Here is a 15,604-nt window from a genome sequence, read left to right as displayed (position 1 = left end):
CTCTGAGCGCCACGAGGGGATTTTGCACCCCGCAGTTTCTCGGAGGGGAAATAAAAGGTGGAAAATAAGACAGTCGCAAAAAAAAAAAAAAAAAAAAAAAAAAAAAAAAAATTACAAAATCCCGACCTTATCAAGTATTTAAGTTATTTCCGCGCAGCACAAAGCAGAAGGACTTTTCCCCAGGTGTGGTTTTTATGTTTAGGAGGGAATAAATGCCTCCCAAAGTTTGTTGGTTTTGGATTTTTTTTTTCCTTCCCCCCCAAATCCTAGCGTAGCTTGGCTATTGTACAATAAAAACGGCGAAAAAAGGCAACAAAAAAAGGAGAAAAAAGACGGATTTCGTATGGGTGTGTGTAAATTCGAGTTGCAGTGGGGACATCTCCCGCCCGCAGTTGTGCAGCTCCTCCCAGGAAAGCGGTGCCATCCTTAAAATAAAATAAAATAAAATATTTAAGGAGAATGGAGAAGGGAAAAAATGGGGTGGAGGGGGGGGGGGGAGGAAAGGAAAAAAATATTAAAAAATCAGAGGATTGGGTGATCTGATTATTGGGGGGGGTGGGAAAGAAAAGGAGGAAAAAAGTCAATTTCTCGTGGCTGTGGTATTTAAGTATATCCTGTATGTGTTATCCTGTGCATGTATCTTCCTTTACGGAGCCAAAATAAATTTCACAGAACCGTGGACGAGTGGGTTCCTTAAAAATGTAAAAAAAAAAAAAAAAATTTATTTATTTATATTTTTCCCTTTTTTTTTTTTTTGGCGGGGGGGGGGCGAAGAACCATTTCTTCCCCACCTCCCCCCCCCACCTCCACCACCACCTCTATATATAAGATTTTTTTTTTTATTTCCCCTCCTCAAGACTCATCCTTTTAAGGCTTCCAGAGCCTCTCCTGGCGGGGGGATTTTAATGCGAGCGCGAGCCCCGTAACGTTGATTTAAATATTATCCAGGTGACCACAATAAGTCAAGGTCATAAAACAGTAATGTCAGGACAGTCTCGGCGAGCGCTGGAGGTGGATTTTATGATCTGCAAATATAATGTGCCGCAGCAGTAAAAGATGCATTTAAAGGTGACGGTGCGGGAGGGAAGGGAGGCAGAGCCGGCGCGGCGACCTTGGGATGCGCAACTCCCTCCGCGCGGCTTTTTCCATTTTTGGGGGGAGCTGCCCCGGGATTACACCCCAAAAACCGCGATTGGGGATGGCGGCCGCAAGGTAAGAGCGGAGATTCCCATCTCTGCGCGGATTTTATTTCTATTATCGCAGTTATTGTTATTATTATTATTGTTGTTGTTGTGGGTTTTTTTCCTCCCTCCGCGCTCGGGTTTTCCCGCAGCCCCGCGCGTTTTCCTGGCGGGGATTTGCGCGCCTGCCAGCGGGATTTCCGCGCGGAATTCCCGGTTTTTCTTCCCAAACCTCCCTTCCCTGCGAACTTGGCGGCGCGGAGGAGCCGCGGAGGCTGCGCGGGGATTGCGGCAATTGCGGCAATTTCGGGGCGAACCGCGGGATTTGGAGGATTTGGAGGATTTGGAGGATTTGGAGGCGCGGTGCTGCGCGGGGCGCGGAGCCCAGCGCGGGTTTGGGTCCCGCTGCTCTCGGGGGCTCTCGGGCCGCGGTTTTGGGCTGGATCCGCGCGATTTGAGCGGGGGGAGGTGGGGAGGCGGCAATGCGAGAATTCCGCATTTCCGAGCCGATTTCCGAGCCGATTCCCCCCAAAATCGCCGCCGCGCCAGCGACTGAATCCATTTGCGCTGGAGACTGACGCATTGAAAATGCCGCTTCGGGTTTATTTTTATTCATTTTGGCATTTCCGAGCGTTTCCCGAGCTGCGAATTTCGGGCAGAGAGAGGCGCGAGGGGGGCGAAGGGAGACCAGCAACAAAGGGGGCGAATTTCCTCCCTTCCTCTCATTTTTTCCCCTTTTTTCCCCCACCTTCCTCCCAGCCCCGTTTCCCCTCCCTCCTCTTCCTCTGGCCGGGTTTGTTGTTTTTTTTTTTGCCCTTTTCCGCCCGTTCTGACAGAAATCGCGTGGATGCCAGCGCAGCTGATCTGTGGTTTAGGTAGTTTCATGTTGTTGGGATGGGCTTTAGGCTCGGCAACAAGAAACTGCCTTAATTACGTCAGTTCGTCTTCATCAAGGGCAGCACCCGCAGCTCCGCCGGGCGCCCTAAAAAATATATATATATACAAAAAAACCCAAAATCCCACCCCAAATTCCCCGTCCTGATGGGGACCGCCACCCAAACCTGCGCCGACCCCCCAGCGCGCCCCTCGCGGGGATTTTTGCCCTTTTTCTTTGATTTTTTTGCCCCTTTTTCTTTGATTTTTGCCCCTTTTTTCTTTGATGTTTTGTCCTCTTTTTATTTTATTTTTTGCCCCTTTTTTTCTTTGATTTTTGGCCCCCCCCTTTATTTTTTTTTTTTGGCCCCTTTTTATTTGTTTTTTTTTTGGCCCCGATTTTCCCCCTTTTGTTGCTGGGATGATGAGGACAAAAGTAGCGCTTTTTGCGCTTTTCCACCCCAAATTATCAGCGATGATTGGCAGAGCCCCAGCGCGGGGTGATGCCTTTAAAAAATGAGAGAAAAAACCGAAATTACTAGAAATAATTTTTTAAAAATCAAAAATTTAAATTCCCTTCCCTTTTCCTCCCTCCCCCGTGGCGGCTTTTGAAATCCTAAATTTAAAAAAAATCATTTTTTGAGCTGAGAAGGCGATTTGGGGAATTTTTGGGGGATTTGGCTGAGGAGGGGGTGTGGGGAGCGCTGGTTTTTGGGGGTCTGTGCTGAGAGCGCCCCTCGCGCCCCCTTTTGCTGATAATCCCCTAAAAAAGCCCAAAACCCGCAGGTGAAAAAGGGGGGAAAAAAGCAGAATTTTGGGGGTTTCAACTCCTCCTGCTGCCGGTGCCTCCAGTCAGGGATTAAATTTATAATTTACCATTTTTTGCATGGTTTAATCTGGATTTCCAACTGTTCTGTGGAGCCTGGATTGGGAATTCAGGAATTAAATCCTCTGGAATAAAAACACGGGAAAAAAACCCCAAAAAACCACAGGAATTGGGGCTGGAGGAAACCAAGCGTTTATATTGCACGAGCAGAGGGGGAAAAAAGTGAATTTCCCCCTTTTTCCCCCTTAAAACGCGCTGGGAAAGTTGGGGAAGTTGTGCCAGCGTTTGAATGCCAAAAAAAAAAAAAAGAAAAAAAAAAAAAAGGAAATTTGGGGAGTGAAACGAGGTGAAAATCGTGGGGAAAGAGGAATCGGCGTGGTCTGGAAACGCCAAGAGGAGAAAGTGAATTTCGGAGTTGAAAACTGGGAATTTTGGGAGCCTTTTCCTGCTGGTTTTGGGGGATTTGTGTGTCTTGACATCCCAAAAATGCGGATTGTGCCGGAGTCGGGGTGAGCCTGAGAGGCGCAGGTTGGAATTGAGGCAAAACTCGGAATATTTGGGATTTTCGCTGCGGGCAGGTCGAGGTTCGGCCGGAATTGTGAATTTTTGCTGTTGTTTTGGCTGCTGGGTTGTGATTTTTCGGTGTTTTCCCCAATTTTGGTTTCTCACTCGAGAGCCTGAGGGCGAGCTTGGTGCGGCTGGAGTTGATTTCGATGGCAAAAATCGCGATTTTTTCCCCTCAAACGGGGGCTGGGGCTGGGGACTGTGGCCCAAAGGAGAATAAAATGAATGAATTATTGAATATCTGCTTTTTATGCTCTGTTTGGTGTTAAAAATGCTCGGTTTAAAGCGCGGAGTGTCGCTGATTTTGCTGGTTTGGGGTATTTTCGTCATCCTGGGGGCAAAAAACCGGAATTTAAAAGTCGCTGAAAGGGCAAAAGAAGCGGAAAAAAAAAAAAAAAGAGAAAAAAAGAAGAAAAAAAAAACGACCTCACGCTGGTTAAAATTAATATCTCAACAGGAACAAGGTTGATTTCTGGTAGGTTTAACCATAATTATTTGATATTAGTGCTGTGATAATTGAATGATTTAAAGGATTCATTACATTTATGATGAGTTTCGCCTTCTCGGGATTAACAATCTGCAGATTTCTCCCCCTTTTTCCTCCGAACAGCGTGAACCAGACAAACCAATTTCTATTCTCTGCATATTAAGATTGATTTTTTATTTCCGAGCCACCCCTGGAGAGAGAGAGAGTAAGAGAGGAATAATAAAAAAATAAATAAATTAAAACCAAAACAGAACAAAACAAACCAGTGAAATTTAAAATACGCTCAGCAACCCCGACCCCAGAAAAGCCATAAAAAGTTAAAATCTCCCCCACTGGTTTTTAATTATGAAATTAGAGCGGCGGAGGGGCGCGGGGGGAATTTATGGCTCCGAGATTTTCCTGGGATGCGCCGATTTTTTATGGAAACCAGGAGTGCTCGCAGGGACCCCACGCTGTTCTCCGTGGATTTTCTAGTATTTGCTTAATTTTGGCTCCGTTCTCCGCGTTAATTCCTCTTTCTCAGGGTCAAATTTCGGCGATAATTCCGATTTTGGGTGATTTTTCCCGGCCGCTTTTCCTGGATCGCTCCGCTCCCGGCAGGTGGAATTCCAAATCCCAAATTTCTGTGCGGGCGAGCATCGCCCCGGGCTGCATTTTCTCCTTTCAGGGAGATAAAAAAAAGAAGAAATACCTAAAAAACAGCCCCAAAACGAGGAAAAAAACAGCTTGAAAAGGCGCCTGGACGCGGAGAGGTCGCGCTGGTGAATTTTGTGGATTTTTGGGCTTTATTTTGGGAGGGATTGAATCAATTCCGGTTCATCCAGGGGGGGGATTTGGGGTGGGAAAAAGCCCCTCAAGGTCTTTGCGGAGAGAGGAGCAGGAAAAGAGGGAAAAGAGGCGGAAAAAGGGGCTGGGGAATGGTGGGAAAAACGCAGGAATCGGCCAAAGGCTGCGGGCGGAGGGACCCGCGCAGGATCCGCGCAGGTACCGGCGAGGGATGGGACGAATCTGTGGGGATGCGACAAATCCCGTAGGGAGAGAAAAAGCCATTTAAAAAAACCTTAAAAAAACCCTAAAAAATTTTCCTCAAAAGCGCAAAAAAACCCCAAAAGCAAAACAAAAAAAAACCCACAAACAAACAAACAAAAAAAGGGAAAAATCATTATAAAACCCTAAAAAAAGCCCTTTAAAAAAATTTAAAAACCCCTAAATCAACCTCCAAAAAAACCCATTTTAAATCCCTAAAACAACCCAAAGAAACCCCTTAAAACCCCTTTAAAAAAAACCAGAAAAAAACCCCGAAAAAACCCTAAAAACACCCCCAAAAAAACCCCAAAAACCCCTAAACCCCCATTTTTCGGGGCGGCAAGCGGCGCGCACGGAGCAGGCCGGAGCTGCCGGGCTGGAATCCAGCAGCCGCCGCCTCCGCCCTTCCCCCGCCCTCCCCCGCCGCTTTTTTTGGGGCTGTTTTGTCTCCTCCGAGGGCACCGGGCGCTGCCCCAACACCTTTGGGGCCGGGGGGGCGCAGACAATGGGGTGGCGCAGACACAACTCGCGCCCGTGGTTATCTATGCTAATTACAGCCTGTCTGGCACAAACCTAATAAATGAATAAACGCGGCGGCGGAAAGAGCCCAAAAATGTTTCTCCAGGCGCTGTTGGCCTCGCCTCTCTGGGTTCAGGCTTGTTCTCCGCTCGTCTTTTCGTTTATTTGTTTTATTTATTTTTTTTTCCTCTTTGTGGGGTTTGTAATTTTATTTTTTATTTCCTCCTCCCCCCCCAACCCTTCTCTTGACCCGCCGCGCGCGCCGCACCCCCTAAAACAAAAACAAAACAAAACAAAAAAAATTTAAATCCTCAGCTTCGCTGAGGAGAAAAACGCGGATTTTCCGCCTCTGAGCGCGGGTGGGTGTTGGGGAATATCAGCAGAGCGGAGATTTGAAATTTGGGGTTTTTGGGGTTTTTTTTTGGGGGGGAACAGAGCAGGACGCGCTTAAAGCGATGGTTGGGAGCTTTAATTGCGGCTCGGAATTTATTGCGCGCCCGCGGTAGCTCCAGCGCTGGAGGAATTCGGACACGGGGGGGACGCCAGAGGGGGGAGAGGCACCCGAGCAGGTAAAAAACCCCCGCAGCGGAATTTTCCCGGGAAAACGGGGGATTTCGGTACCTCCGTGGCGTTTCCGCGGCGGTTTCCAGCGGGGAATTGTTGTCCCGGGGAAGCTTTTCCGTGGAATAAATGTGATTTTGGTTTTGGTTTTTTTTCCCCCTTTATTTTTGTCGTTTTGTTTTTCCGAAGGGTTTTAAGCCGGGAGGGAAAGGCAGCGCCAGATCCGCGGATGGCCCGAAATTGATTTTTTTCCACCCGCATTTCTTCACTCCAAGAGACAATCCCGGGATAATCAAATATTCCGCAGCCTCTGGTGCATTGCGGGCGATTTTTCCCCTTTTTTTTGGGTTTTTTTTTAAGGAAAGGAGAGGAGGAGGAGGAACAAAAGGGAGCGAGCGAGAACTTGGGCAGGAGGAGAGGAGAGGAAGGGAGGAAAAGGGACAAAGAGAGGCAGGAAAAGGGAATTTTATTCGGGGTGAAGGTTGGCAAGGCGGCCCTGGGGCTGAGCAGGCAGATCCGCCCTCCCCGAGCGCCGATTTGGGGGAAAATCCGGATTTCGGGGAAAACCCGACCTTGACTGTGGGAATTGAACCGCGGCTCCGCGCAGGGATTTGGGAATTTGGGCATTTGGGATTTGGGAATTTTGTCCCTCCCCCCCTCGCAGTTCCCCCTTCCCCGGAGCCCCCCGGGGATCCCGAGGGGTTTGGGGACCCCCCCGGGAAAAGGGAAAATCTCTGAACCTTCCCCAAATCCGGGACGGCTGCGGCTGCCTCTGCAAAAAAGGTGATTTTTTTTTAAATCCCAAAAATAGCTAAAAAGGCAAAAAATCCCCCAAAAGCAGCGGCAGGCTGGCCACGAGCGGGTTTATTCCTTTTATTTTCCTGTCTTCCACCTTCTGCCCTTTTTTTATTATTTTTAAAATTTTATTCTATTTATTTTTAATTTATTTTTCTTGGGGTTGTATTTTTGTCCCCGTTCCTCCCAATCCGGGCAGCATTTCTCAGAGCAGAGGCAGAAAATTTGGAAGCGAGAGGGAAGATTCCGGCTCGGGAAAAATTTTTGAGGCACCAGGGCAGGATCTGAGCTCCAAAAAGGTGCCAGAAGTGGCCAAGACGGGGCTCAGACCAAGGCTGAAATTCCCGTAACCGCACCTCTGCTCTCCTTCCTATTTATTTTTATTATTATTATTACCATTATTTATTGTTATTATTTTATATTCGAATTTTTTATCTCCGCCAGGAAATAATAAATCTCCAAACCCTGAGCTGAGCTCGCTCGGCGCTGTCGGAGTTTTCTTTTTCTCCCCCCCGCGGATTCCAGAGCAGGGAAGGATCCGGGATTCGCCAGTTTCCCCCTCAATTCCCAGGAATATCCCCCAAAACCGTGGAATCCCAAAGCCGGAATTCCAGCCGGGAAAGCGGAATATTCCTGGGGCTCCCCCCAGAACTTCGCCCCCTCCCAGGGCGATGTTTTCCCCTCCTTTCGGGGAAAAAACCCCCAGATTTTATAGGGATTTAATATAGATTTTATAGGGATTTTATAAGGATTTTATAGGGATTTTATAAGGACTTTATAGGGATTTTATTTTCTTGGGGGGGTTCCCACTGCGGTGAATTTTATGGGGTTCCCCATCGTGGTGTGGGATCTGGGGGGCAAAACTCTGCCTTAAAACGCGGTTTTTTAGCCCCAAAACGAGCCTTTCGCCTGTTTTTAACCCCAAAATCGCCGTTTTTCGCCCCAAACCCGCGTCCCCAGCCTCCAAGCCCAGGCTTTAAGGTGAAGCGTCCCCGTCCCCGCTTTGTGCCGCTCCCTCCTCCGCATCCGCGCTCCGCCGAGACCTCCGGGGGGATTTTTATTAAAAAAAAAACCCTTCCCCACCCCACTCCGGGGGAGGGAGGGAGGGGGTGAACAAATCCCGGATTTTTCCACGTGGAAATCCCGGGAATCGGCGCCTTTGTGTGACACCGGCTCCATCCCGTGACCTTGCCTGGCCGCGCCGGGCTCCGAAATCCGCCCCGAGCCCGGCTCGGATCCCTCCCCGGCGCTATTCCCGGCGGAATTCCCGCTTTTCCCGGCGGGATCCCCGCTTTTCCCGGCGGAATTCCCGCTTTTCCCGGCGGAATTCCTGCTTTTCCCGGCGGAATTCCCGTTTTTTCCCTCCCGCAGCTCCCGATCCCGCTCCGGGGTTCGCTTCCCCCTCTGCTCCTTCTCCTTCCTCTCCCCTCTCTGCCCTCCCCGAGCCGCTTTTGTCAGGATTCCTCCTCAAAATCTCCCCCTGAAATGGGGAAATCCCAGCCGGGTTTCGCCCCCCAACGCTCCTCTCCGCTCGGAAAACGGGGGAAATAGGAGAAAAACGAGGATGTTTCGATTTTTGTTCAACTCCTCGCCGAGATAAAAATCCCGGCGAGTGGAGGCCGGGGATTAACGGGAAAATCGGGCTCGGGGAAGGCCAAGGAGGACGCCCGGACCCTCTGGAATATTTTCCTTTTTTAGGGCTCGCAGCAGCCTCAGAACGCAGCCGGGGAGAAATTCGGGTGGGGGGCAGCGAGGCGAGGATTTTTTGGGGCAGAAAATCCGGAGTTTCCCCGCAGAAATTCGTGGTTTTAGCTGAAAATCCCGTTTTCCCCAGCAGCTCTGGGGCATCCATTCCTTTATTTTTTTGGGGTTTTCCGCGGGGTGAGGTGTGGGGTTTGCGCTGGGGAGGATTTGGAGGGGTTGGGGGGCGGATTTTCCTCATTTTGGGCTCATTTTGGGCTTTTTTTCCCCCCGTCCCTGCCCCTCGATTTTCCTCAGCCCTCTTCTCCTGCTGCTCGCGTCCCTCGCGCAGCCCAGACTGGGGGAAAATGGGTGAAAATCGGGGGGTTTTGGGGGTGTGGGGCTGGAGCGGAGCCGCTCTCAGCAGTGACATTGGGGACACCCCCCCCGCTCCTCATTTTTCACTCTCCTCCCCAAATTTCCCCATTTCCCTCCCAGCTTTAGGAAACCCGAGGAGATGCAGAACGCATAAAATTCTTCTTTTTTTTTTTTTTTTATCAGAGCTTTTTTTTTTTTAATAAAATGATGAGATATAATTTTTAAGGGATTTTATTTTATTTTATTTTGCTTCCAAAGAAATTGCCCGAGTCCCTTTTTTTTTTTTGAGACTGCGCTGGGCGGGAGCTCCTCACCTACCTGTCTTTCCTTACAAAAGCAAGGTTATTCCCTCAAAACGCAGCCAAGCATTTTTGAACGCTTCCGACTCCTCTGGTGGAGAGGAAAAAAAAAAAAAAACCCCAACAAAAAAACCCACAAAACCCAGAAAAAGAAAATAAAACAAACAAAAGAAAAAATAACAACCCCAAAAATTCCCAGGCGTCATAAAAAAAAAAAAAAAAAGGAAGAAAAAAAAAGAAAAAAACGATTTAAAAAGGCAAAAATAAAAATAGAAAGCTCATGTGCCCAGCACGCGTTGCTGCTTCCTCCGTCCCCCCCCGAGCTCCCCGAGCTGCAAACTCCGTCCTGCGCTTTTATTTAATGAACGACACATTTATGAACAATCAAATGATCCTCGTAAAAATTTTATTGAAGGACATAAAAAACATCCCCGGCTCCTCCTCGCCCAACACCGCAGCCTCTGCCTTGCGAAAACTCAGCTTTCCCCCTTTTTAGATTTTTTATTTTTAATTTTTTTTTTGAGGGGGTGTGGAGGAGAGGGTTTATTATTATATTGTTATTGTTATTATATAGCCCTTCCTCTTTATTTTTTTTTTTTTTTTTGGTAAAGCCGTCCGGAATGATCCATAATTTTATTTTCTGGCTGCTGGAGAAGCTCCTGGCTCGGAGCGGATCCCTGAGCAGCCCTGGCGAGGAGACAGCGCTGCCAAAGATGACAAAAGCCGCTTTTTTCCCCCATTTTCGGCTCCGAGCTCCTCTTCCCCCGCTCTGCGCTCCCCTCCGCGGCTGCGGGCGGGGGTCCCACCTCCCCGAAATTCGCTTTAATCCCCCCGGAGCCGCGCGGGGAGAGGGGACAGAGATAAATTGCGTCGAGAAATAGTTCCTGGGCCACCTTCCACAATTACCTTCCACCTTCTCTGCCTCTCGCTCGCAGCCTCGGGCGGAATCTCCCCCCTCCCAGCCCGCGGGGCTGAGCATCCCCGGCCGCCGAGCCGAGCATCCTCCTCCTCCTCCTCCTCCTCCTCCTCCTCCTCCTCCTGCCCATCTCCGCCCCCGTTTCCAGCCGCTTTTTTTTAATTTTTTTTTTTTTTTAAGGAAAAGCCGGGTGGCGTTATTAGATTACCAAAAAAAAAAAAAAAAAAAAAAAAAAAAGAGAGAGAGAAAGGGAAAAAAAAAAAAAGAGGGTAGGAGAGGGGGGGAAAAGGAAAAAAAAAAAAAAAGAAAAAAAAAAAAAAAAGCCCTGCGGATTGATCCGGGCGATATTTTTGGGTAAATACAATCACGTGAGGCCGGCAGCCAATGGCGCGGTGGGAACGGCTGAAAAAATAATTACCTGCCCTGATTGTTCTATGAGCAGATAAAAAGTACACATACACTTCATACAATAATCCGATGAATGTAAAAGAGGGGGCGAGCGAACCATGTCGGCTTCGGGCCCCATCAGCAACTACTACGTGGACTCGCTGATCGGCCCCGACAACGAGGAGCTGCTGGCCCCGCGCTTCGCCGGCCCCGGCGCCGCTCGCCCCGCAGGACTGGTGCCGGACTGCGCCGACTTCCCCTCGTGCAGTTTCGCCCCCAAACCCGCCGTGTTCACCACCTCGTGGGCGCCCGTGCCCTCGCAGCCCTCGGTGGGGTACCCGCACCCGCACCCCGCGGGGCCCTACGCGCCGCAGGCCGAGCCCAGGTACGTGCGGACCTGGCTGGAGCCGCTGGCCGGAGCCGTGTCCTTCCCCGCCTTCGGGGCTCGGCCCTACGGCCTCAAGGCGGACGCGTTCGCGGCTCCGCGCAGGGCGGAGTGCGGCCCCGCCGACGGCCGCGCCTACGCGGATTTCGTGTACGCGGCTCCCGGGGAGCTGCGGGAGCGAGCGGCGCAGAACATCCCGTCCTCCCCCGAGTCCGAGGCCATCGCCGCCGGCAAACACAAAGAAGAAAAGCACGAATTAGACCCCAGTAAGTCCAAGTCATTCTTGTTTACGACCGCGGAAGGCATTACGGCTTCCAGGACCCACTCAATAAAATGAAATTACCTTAGAGAGAGAGAGAGAGAGAGAGGAGAGGGACAGAGCGCGACCCTAAAACTCCAGAGCCGCAGGAAGGTTCTGGGGGTTTCGGCGAGTCCACTTTGTTTTGGGCTCTTTCAGTTTTTTTTTTTAATTTTTTAATCCCCCTTTTATTCTTCTACATTTTCCCCTTTTTTTCTTTTTTTTTTCTTTTTTTTTTCTTTTTTTTTTTTGTCTGTTTTTTTTAATTACTCCGCTGACGGGGCTGCTTCGATCCCCCCTCCAATTTAAAATTAAACCAACAATAACAATAATAATAATAATAATAATAATAATAATAATAATAATTAATAATTGTAGAGGAAGAGCGTGCGTGTGCGAGAGGGGAGAGTGAAGCGGAGGGAGAAGCGCCTCTGGCTCCCAAAAATTCATTCCCACTTTCCAGGAACAAGGAAGAGTTTGGGGATGCCCGGGAGCGAGCGTGCGGATGTGGGGGTGGATTTTGGGGTTTGTTTTTTCATTTCTTTTAGGGAGGGGAAGGGAACATCTCGGGGTGAACGCAGAGGCGCCCCTTTACCTCCTGGAAAAATCAATAAAAGCTCCGGGCGCGGTTATTCCTGAATTATCCCCCCCCCCCAAAAAAAAAAGAATCCTCCACGTGGGAATGAAGGGAAAGGTGAAGCCTGGCGAGGGGGGCAAGGCAGGAATGAGGAGAAAAACCGGGATTTTAGGGCCAGCTGAGGGGCAGGAGGCGGCGAGCGCAGGAGCTGCTGAGGAGGGAGGGAGAACTTAAAAAAAAAAACCCAAAACCCCCCAAAAAAACCCAAAACCCAAGGCGGGAATCAGCAAAACCCCGAATTTTCCCAGGGGCAGCGAGCAGGTAACGGCCGCTGCTGAGAGAGCGAAAATCGCCTGGAATCGCCCCAAAAACCCGGCCGAGGGCAGCCGGGGACGCTTTTGGGGCGCTCTGGGGGCGCTTTTGGGGGATTTGGGGCGCTTTTGGGGGATTTGGGGCGCTTTTGGGGGATTTGAGGCGCTTTTGGGGCATTTGACTCTGCCCGTGCCAGGCGGGCCGGTGCCACCCGGGTGGGAAATTTGGGCTGCAAAAACCTCCCCGGGCTGCCCAAAACACCCCAAACCACCCCAAAAACGTGGCCGGGGGGGAAAAGCTGCGGCCCCGCACCCGCGGCGTGAAAACCCCCTTAAAAAAACAAATGAAAAACGGCAAAAAAGCCCAAAATAACCCGAGAATAACAAAAAAAAAAGCGATTTTCGCGACACCCCGCGTGTCATGCCGGAGATATTAAAAAAGCCGAGGCGGCTTTGCAGGTCCGGGAGAGCTTCTGGGGAAAGTCTTGGCGAGCTGAGGTTGTAAAAACAGTTTATGGGCCTATGAAATGGTGGGAATTTTGACTTTTTATGACTTGTTCCTCGATTACCGCCAGCAGCAGCAGCAGCAGCCATGTGCATCGTTATTATTATTATTATTATTATTATTATTATTTTAAACCCGGCGCGCCGCTTTTATTTTTTATTTTTTATTAGTATTATTGTTATAGATATTTTTATTTTTATTAAAGTTTAAAAAAAAAAAAGTGAGAACGGCAGAGAAAGGAGAAAAGGAAGTGACCCCCTCCAAAATAAACAGATTAAACCCTTGTGAAGGTCACTTAAAATATTTAGGTAAGAGCTGCTAATTAAACAGGTTCTGGCTGTAGGGCGTGGAGGGGGGAGGGAGAAATTAATAATAATAATTTTAAAAAAGGCCAATTTTGTACATTGATTTCCCCCCACCAAAAAAAAATACAAAAAATTATTTTAAAATATTCAAAAAATTAAAAAAAAATAGATATATAAAAATAAATCTTCTTTCTCAGACAACCCCGTGGCAAATTGGATTCACGCGCGCTCCACGAGGAAGAAACGATGCCCTTACACAAAATATCAGACCCTGGAACTGGAAAAAGAGTTTTTATTCAATATGTACCTCACGCGGGACCGGAGGTACGAAGTGGCGCGGGTGCTGAACCTCACGGAACGCCAGGTCAAAATCTGGTTTCAGAACAGGCGAATGAAAATGAAGAAAATGAATAAAGAGAAAAGCGATAAGGATCAGCAATAATAATAATAATAAAAAAATTAAAATAATAAATTTAAAAAAATAAAAAAAAGTTTGGCGGAGAGAAACGAGGGTGGAGAGGGAAAAAGAAACAGAGGGGGGAAAAAACAGGGAAAATAAAAGGGGGGAAAAGGGGAAATAATAATAAAAAAAAAGGGGTGAAATGTTTCTGACTTTGAATGTGCAGATGAATGTTTAGCGGTAGAGGTTTGGGGACTCGAGGCTTTTCTAAAATGCGACGAAAACCAGAAAAAAATTAATGAAATGTGCCCGGGGGAGGGTTTTAGGTTTTCTCTTCCTTTCTTCCGCCTTGCTCTGCCCTCAGCAAAAGCGGCACGAGAAGTACTTGAATTTTTATTTTGCTGTTTTTTATTATTATTATATTTTATGTCCTAAATTAAGACTTCATCCAGTATTTTGATTTTTTTGCTGATTTTTTTTTTTAATCCCGCGTGAATATTTTGTAAAAAAAAAAAAAAAAAAAAAGGATTAAAAAAAAGGAGGAAAAAGGAGGAAAAAGGAGGAAAAAGGAGGAAAAAGGAGGAAAAACACAAAAAAAAGGACTGGAGGGAATGGTGGCTCCCGATGCTGATGTTTTGTCACGGTGTTGAACGTTTCTGCTGTACCGATTTTGTGTATTTTATTCTCGTCTCAGACCCGTTCTGTAATATTTGTTCTGTTGCCTATTGTAGAGCAGCTCTGTAAATATACCTTAAAAAAAAAACAAAACAACAAAAAACACCCGAAAACAACAAAACGGAAAAAAAAAATCGGCCTTGGAGGTGTCTTTTTCTTTAAAAGCAGCCCCGGGGCTCGGCCCGAGCATCCCCGAGAGGTTTTTTTAATTTTAATTTTTTTTTCTTTCCCCCCCCTGCATTTTCCGCGCCCCAAACGCGGCGGTAAAAAGCGCTGAGGTAAGGGATCTGCGCGCCATCAATTTGGAGATTGCGATAATTAATTGTGCTAATTTATGGCCGCGGGCGATCGAAGGATGTGCTCGGGAAAGAAAAAAAAAAAAAAGAGGAAAAAAAAAAGGAAAAAAAAAAAAAAAAAAAGCTGTGGATGAATGGAGGAGCTTGGCACAGGCGGCCGCTGATCCAGAGCTGGAAATGAGGGGGGGAAATAATTAAAAAATCAAATTAAATATCCGGGGTGAGGACAAGGAGAGGGGGGGAGGGAAAAGACATCGAGAAATCGCCAATTTTTGGGGCGGAAAGGCCAAAAAAAAAAAAAAAATCCGCGACCCCCCCCCCTTTTATTTTTTGCTGCGGGTGGGGGAAATGATTTTTTTTTTTTTTTAAATTGGGGGGAGGCTCAGAAAGGTGACAAAAAAAGGCCGGGGGAGGAAAATCCGGGTCCGTCCCGGCCCCTCCTCCCGCCCCGGCTGCGGGAAGGGCAGAAAAACGAGCAGCGAGCGGAGTTTAATCAGAAAAACGCGGCTCTCGAGGTGCCTTTCTTTAATTAAATGAGCCTTGCCTTCCCCTAATTAGGACCAGACCGTTCGTCGCCCTCGTCCCGTTTTTCCCCCAAATCCCACCCGCCTTATCCCCCCCCCACTCCAAAAAAAGAAAAAAAAATCTGGAAGCGATTATTCCTGCTGATCCGCTAAAATATCGCTCTTTAATATTTCCCTGCTTCTGAGGTTTTTGGGGTTTTTTTTTTCGCTGTTCCCTCCTCCCCCGGTTTGTGTCGTTTTTTCCCAGGGTTTTGTCACCAAACAGGAGCGCGGGGAGAGAGGCACAAAAATCCTTTTTACGATCCCAGTTTTGCGCCAGAGGAGAAGGGAAAAAAAAACCCAGAGGGTGGAAAAAAAACCCCACAAAAACCTTAACGAGCGCGCCGTGAAACGCTCAGGGTGGAAAAGATTTTTTTTTTTTTTTTTTTTTTAAGCCGAGCGGGAGATTTATGGCCGAAAAAATAAATAAAATAAAACAGGAGGAAAAAGGAAAAAAAAAAAAAAAAAAAAAAAAGGAGGGGGGGCGCAATCTTTCTACCGAAAGGCGATTATTTTACAGAATTATTGCGATTATTGTTATGATGATTATTTTCCGTTCCCCGCCCGGAATAAAGAATAAAACCGCCGCCCTCCCCGCCCGTTTTAGCGTCGTTAATGAATTAATTAATCGGTTAATTAAGAGCCGCAGGCCGGGATGAGCGGCCCGGAGGCCGCGGGGCAGGGGCGGCTTTGGGTTGGGGAGTTCTCTGTGGGCCCGGCCCCATTCCCGACCCCAATCCCGGCCCTGTCCCCCCGCCCCATCCCAGTCCCTTTTCCCCATCCCTGTCCCTTTTCCC

General features: G+C 48.3%; 1 protein-coding gene and 1 long non-coding RNA gene across 3 annotated transcripts; one reads left to right on the top strand and one right to left on the bottom strand.

Moving 5' to 3' along the window:
• The first annotated feature begins 836 nt into the window (after positions 1 to 836).
• Positions 837 to 13,851, top strand: HOXC9 (homeobox C9). 2 transcript variants are annotated; one of them, XR_012052227.1, is made up of 2 exons: positions 837 to 1,212; positions 13,071 to 13,160. XR_012052227.1 is itself a non-coding variant. In XM_002195933.5 (2 exons), exons 1-2 carry the CDS (start codon positions 10,612 to 10,614, stop codon positions 13,313 to 13,315), a joined length of 777 nt encoding a protein of 258 aa, XP_002195969.1. In that variant the 5' UTR covers positions 10,400 to 10,611; the 3' UTR covers positions 13,316 to 13,851. The 2 variants fall into 2 exon arrangements, 1 of the variants encoding a protein (XP_002195969.1); XM_002195933.5 differs by lacking the exon at positions 837 to 1,212 and adding an exon at positions 10,400 to 11,143 and having other exon boundaries at positions 13,071 to 13,851.
• LOC140680851 (uncharacterized) lies at positions 4,074 to 6,663 on the bottom strand. The gene is made up of 2 exons (XR_012052233.1): positions 6,098 to 6,663; positions 4,074 to 4,591 (listed from the first exon to the last, which is right to left on the bottom strand). It is a non-coding gene; the product is annotated as an uncharacterized lncRNA (long non-coding RNA).
• Positions 13,852 to 15,604: the final 1,753 nt, after the last annotated feature.

Source organism: Taeniopygia guttata, chromosome 29 (assembly GCF_048771995.1).
Source record: "Taeniopygia guttata chromosome 29, bTaeGut7.mat, whole genome shotgun sequence".
NCBI classification, from domain to species: Eukaryota; Metazoa; Chordata; class Aves; order Passeriformes; family Estrildidae; genus Taeniopygia; species Taeniopygia guttata.
The sequence above is the reverse complement of the archived record's forward strand: the minus strand, read 5'-3'. Positions and strand labels throughout refer to the sequence as shown.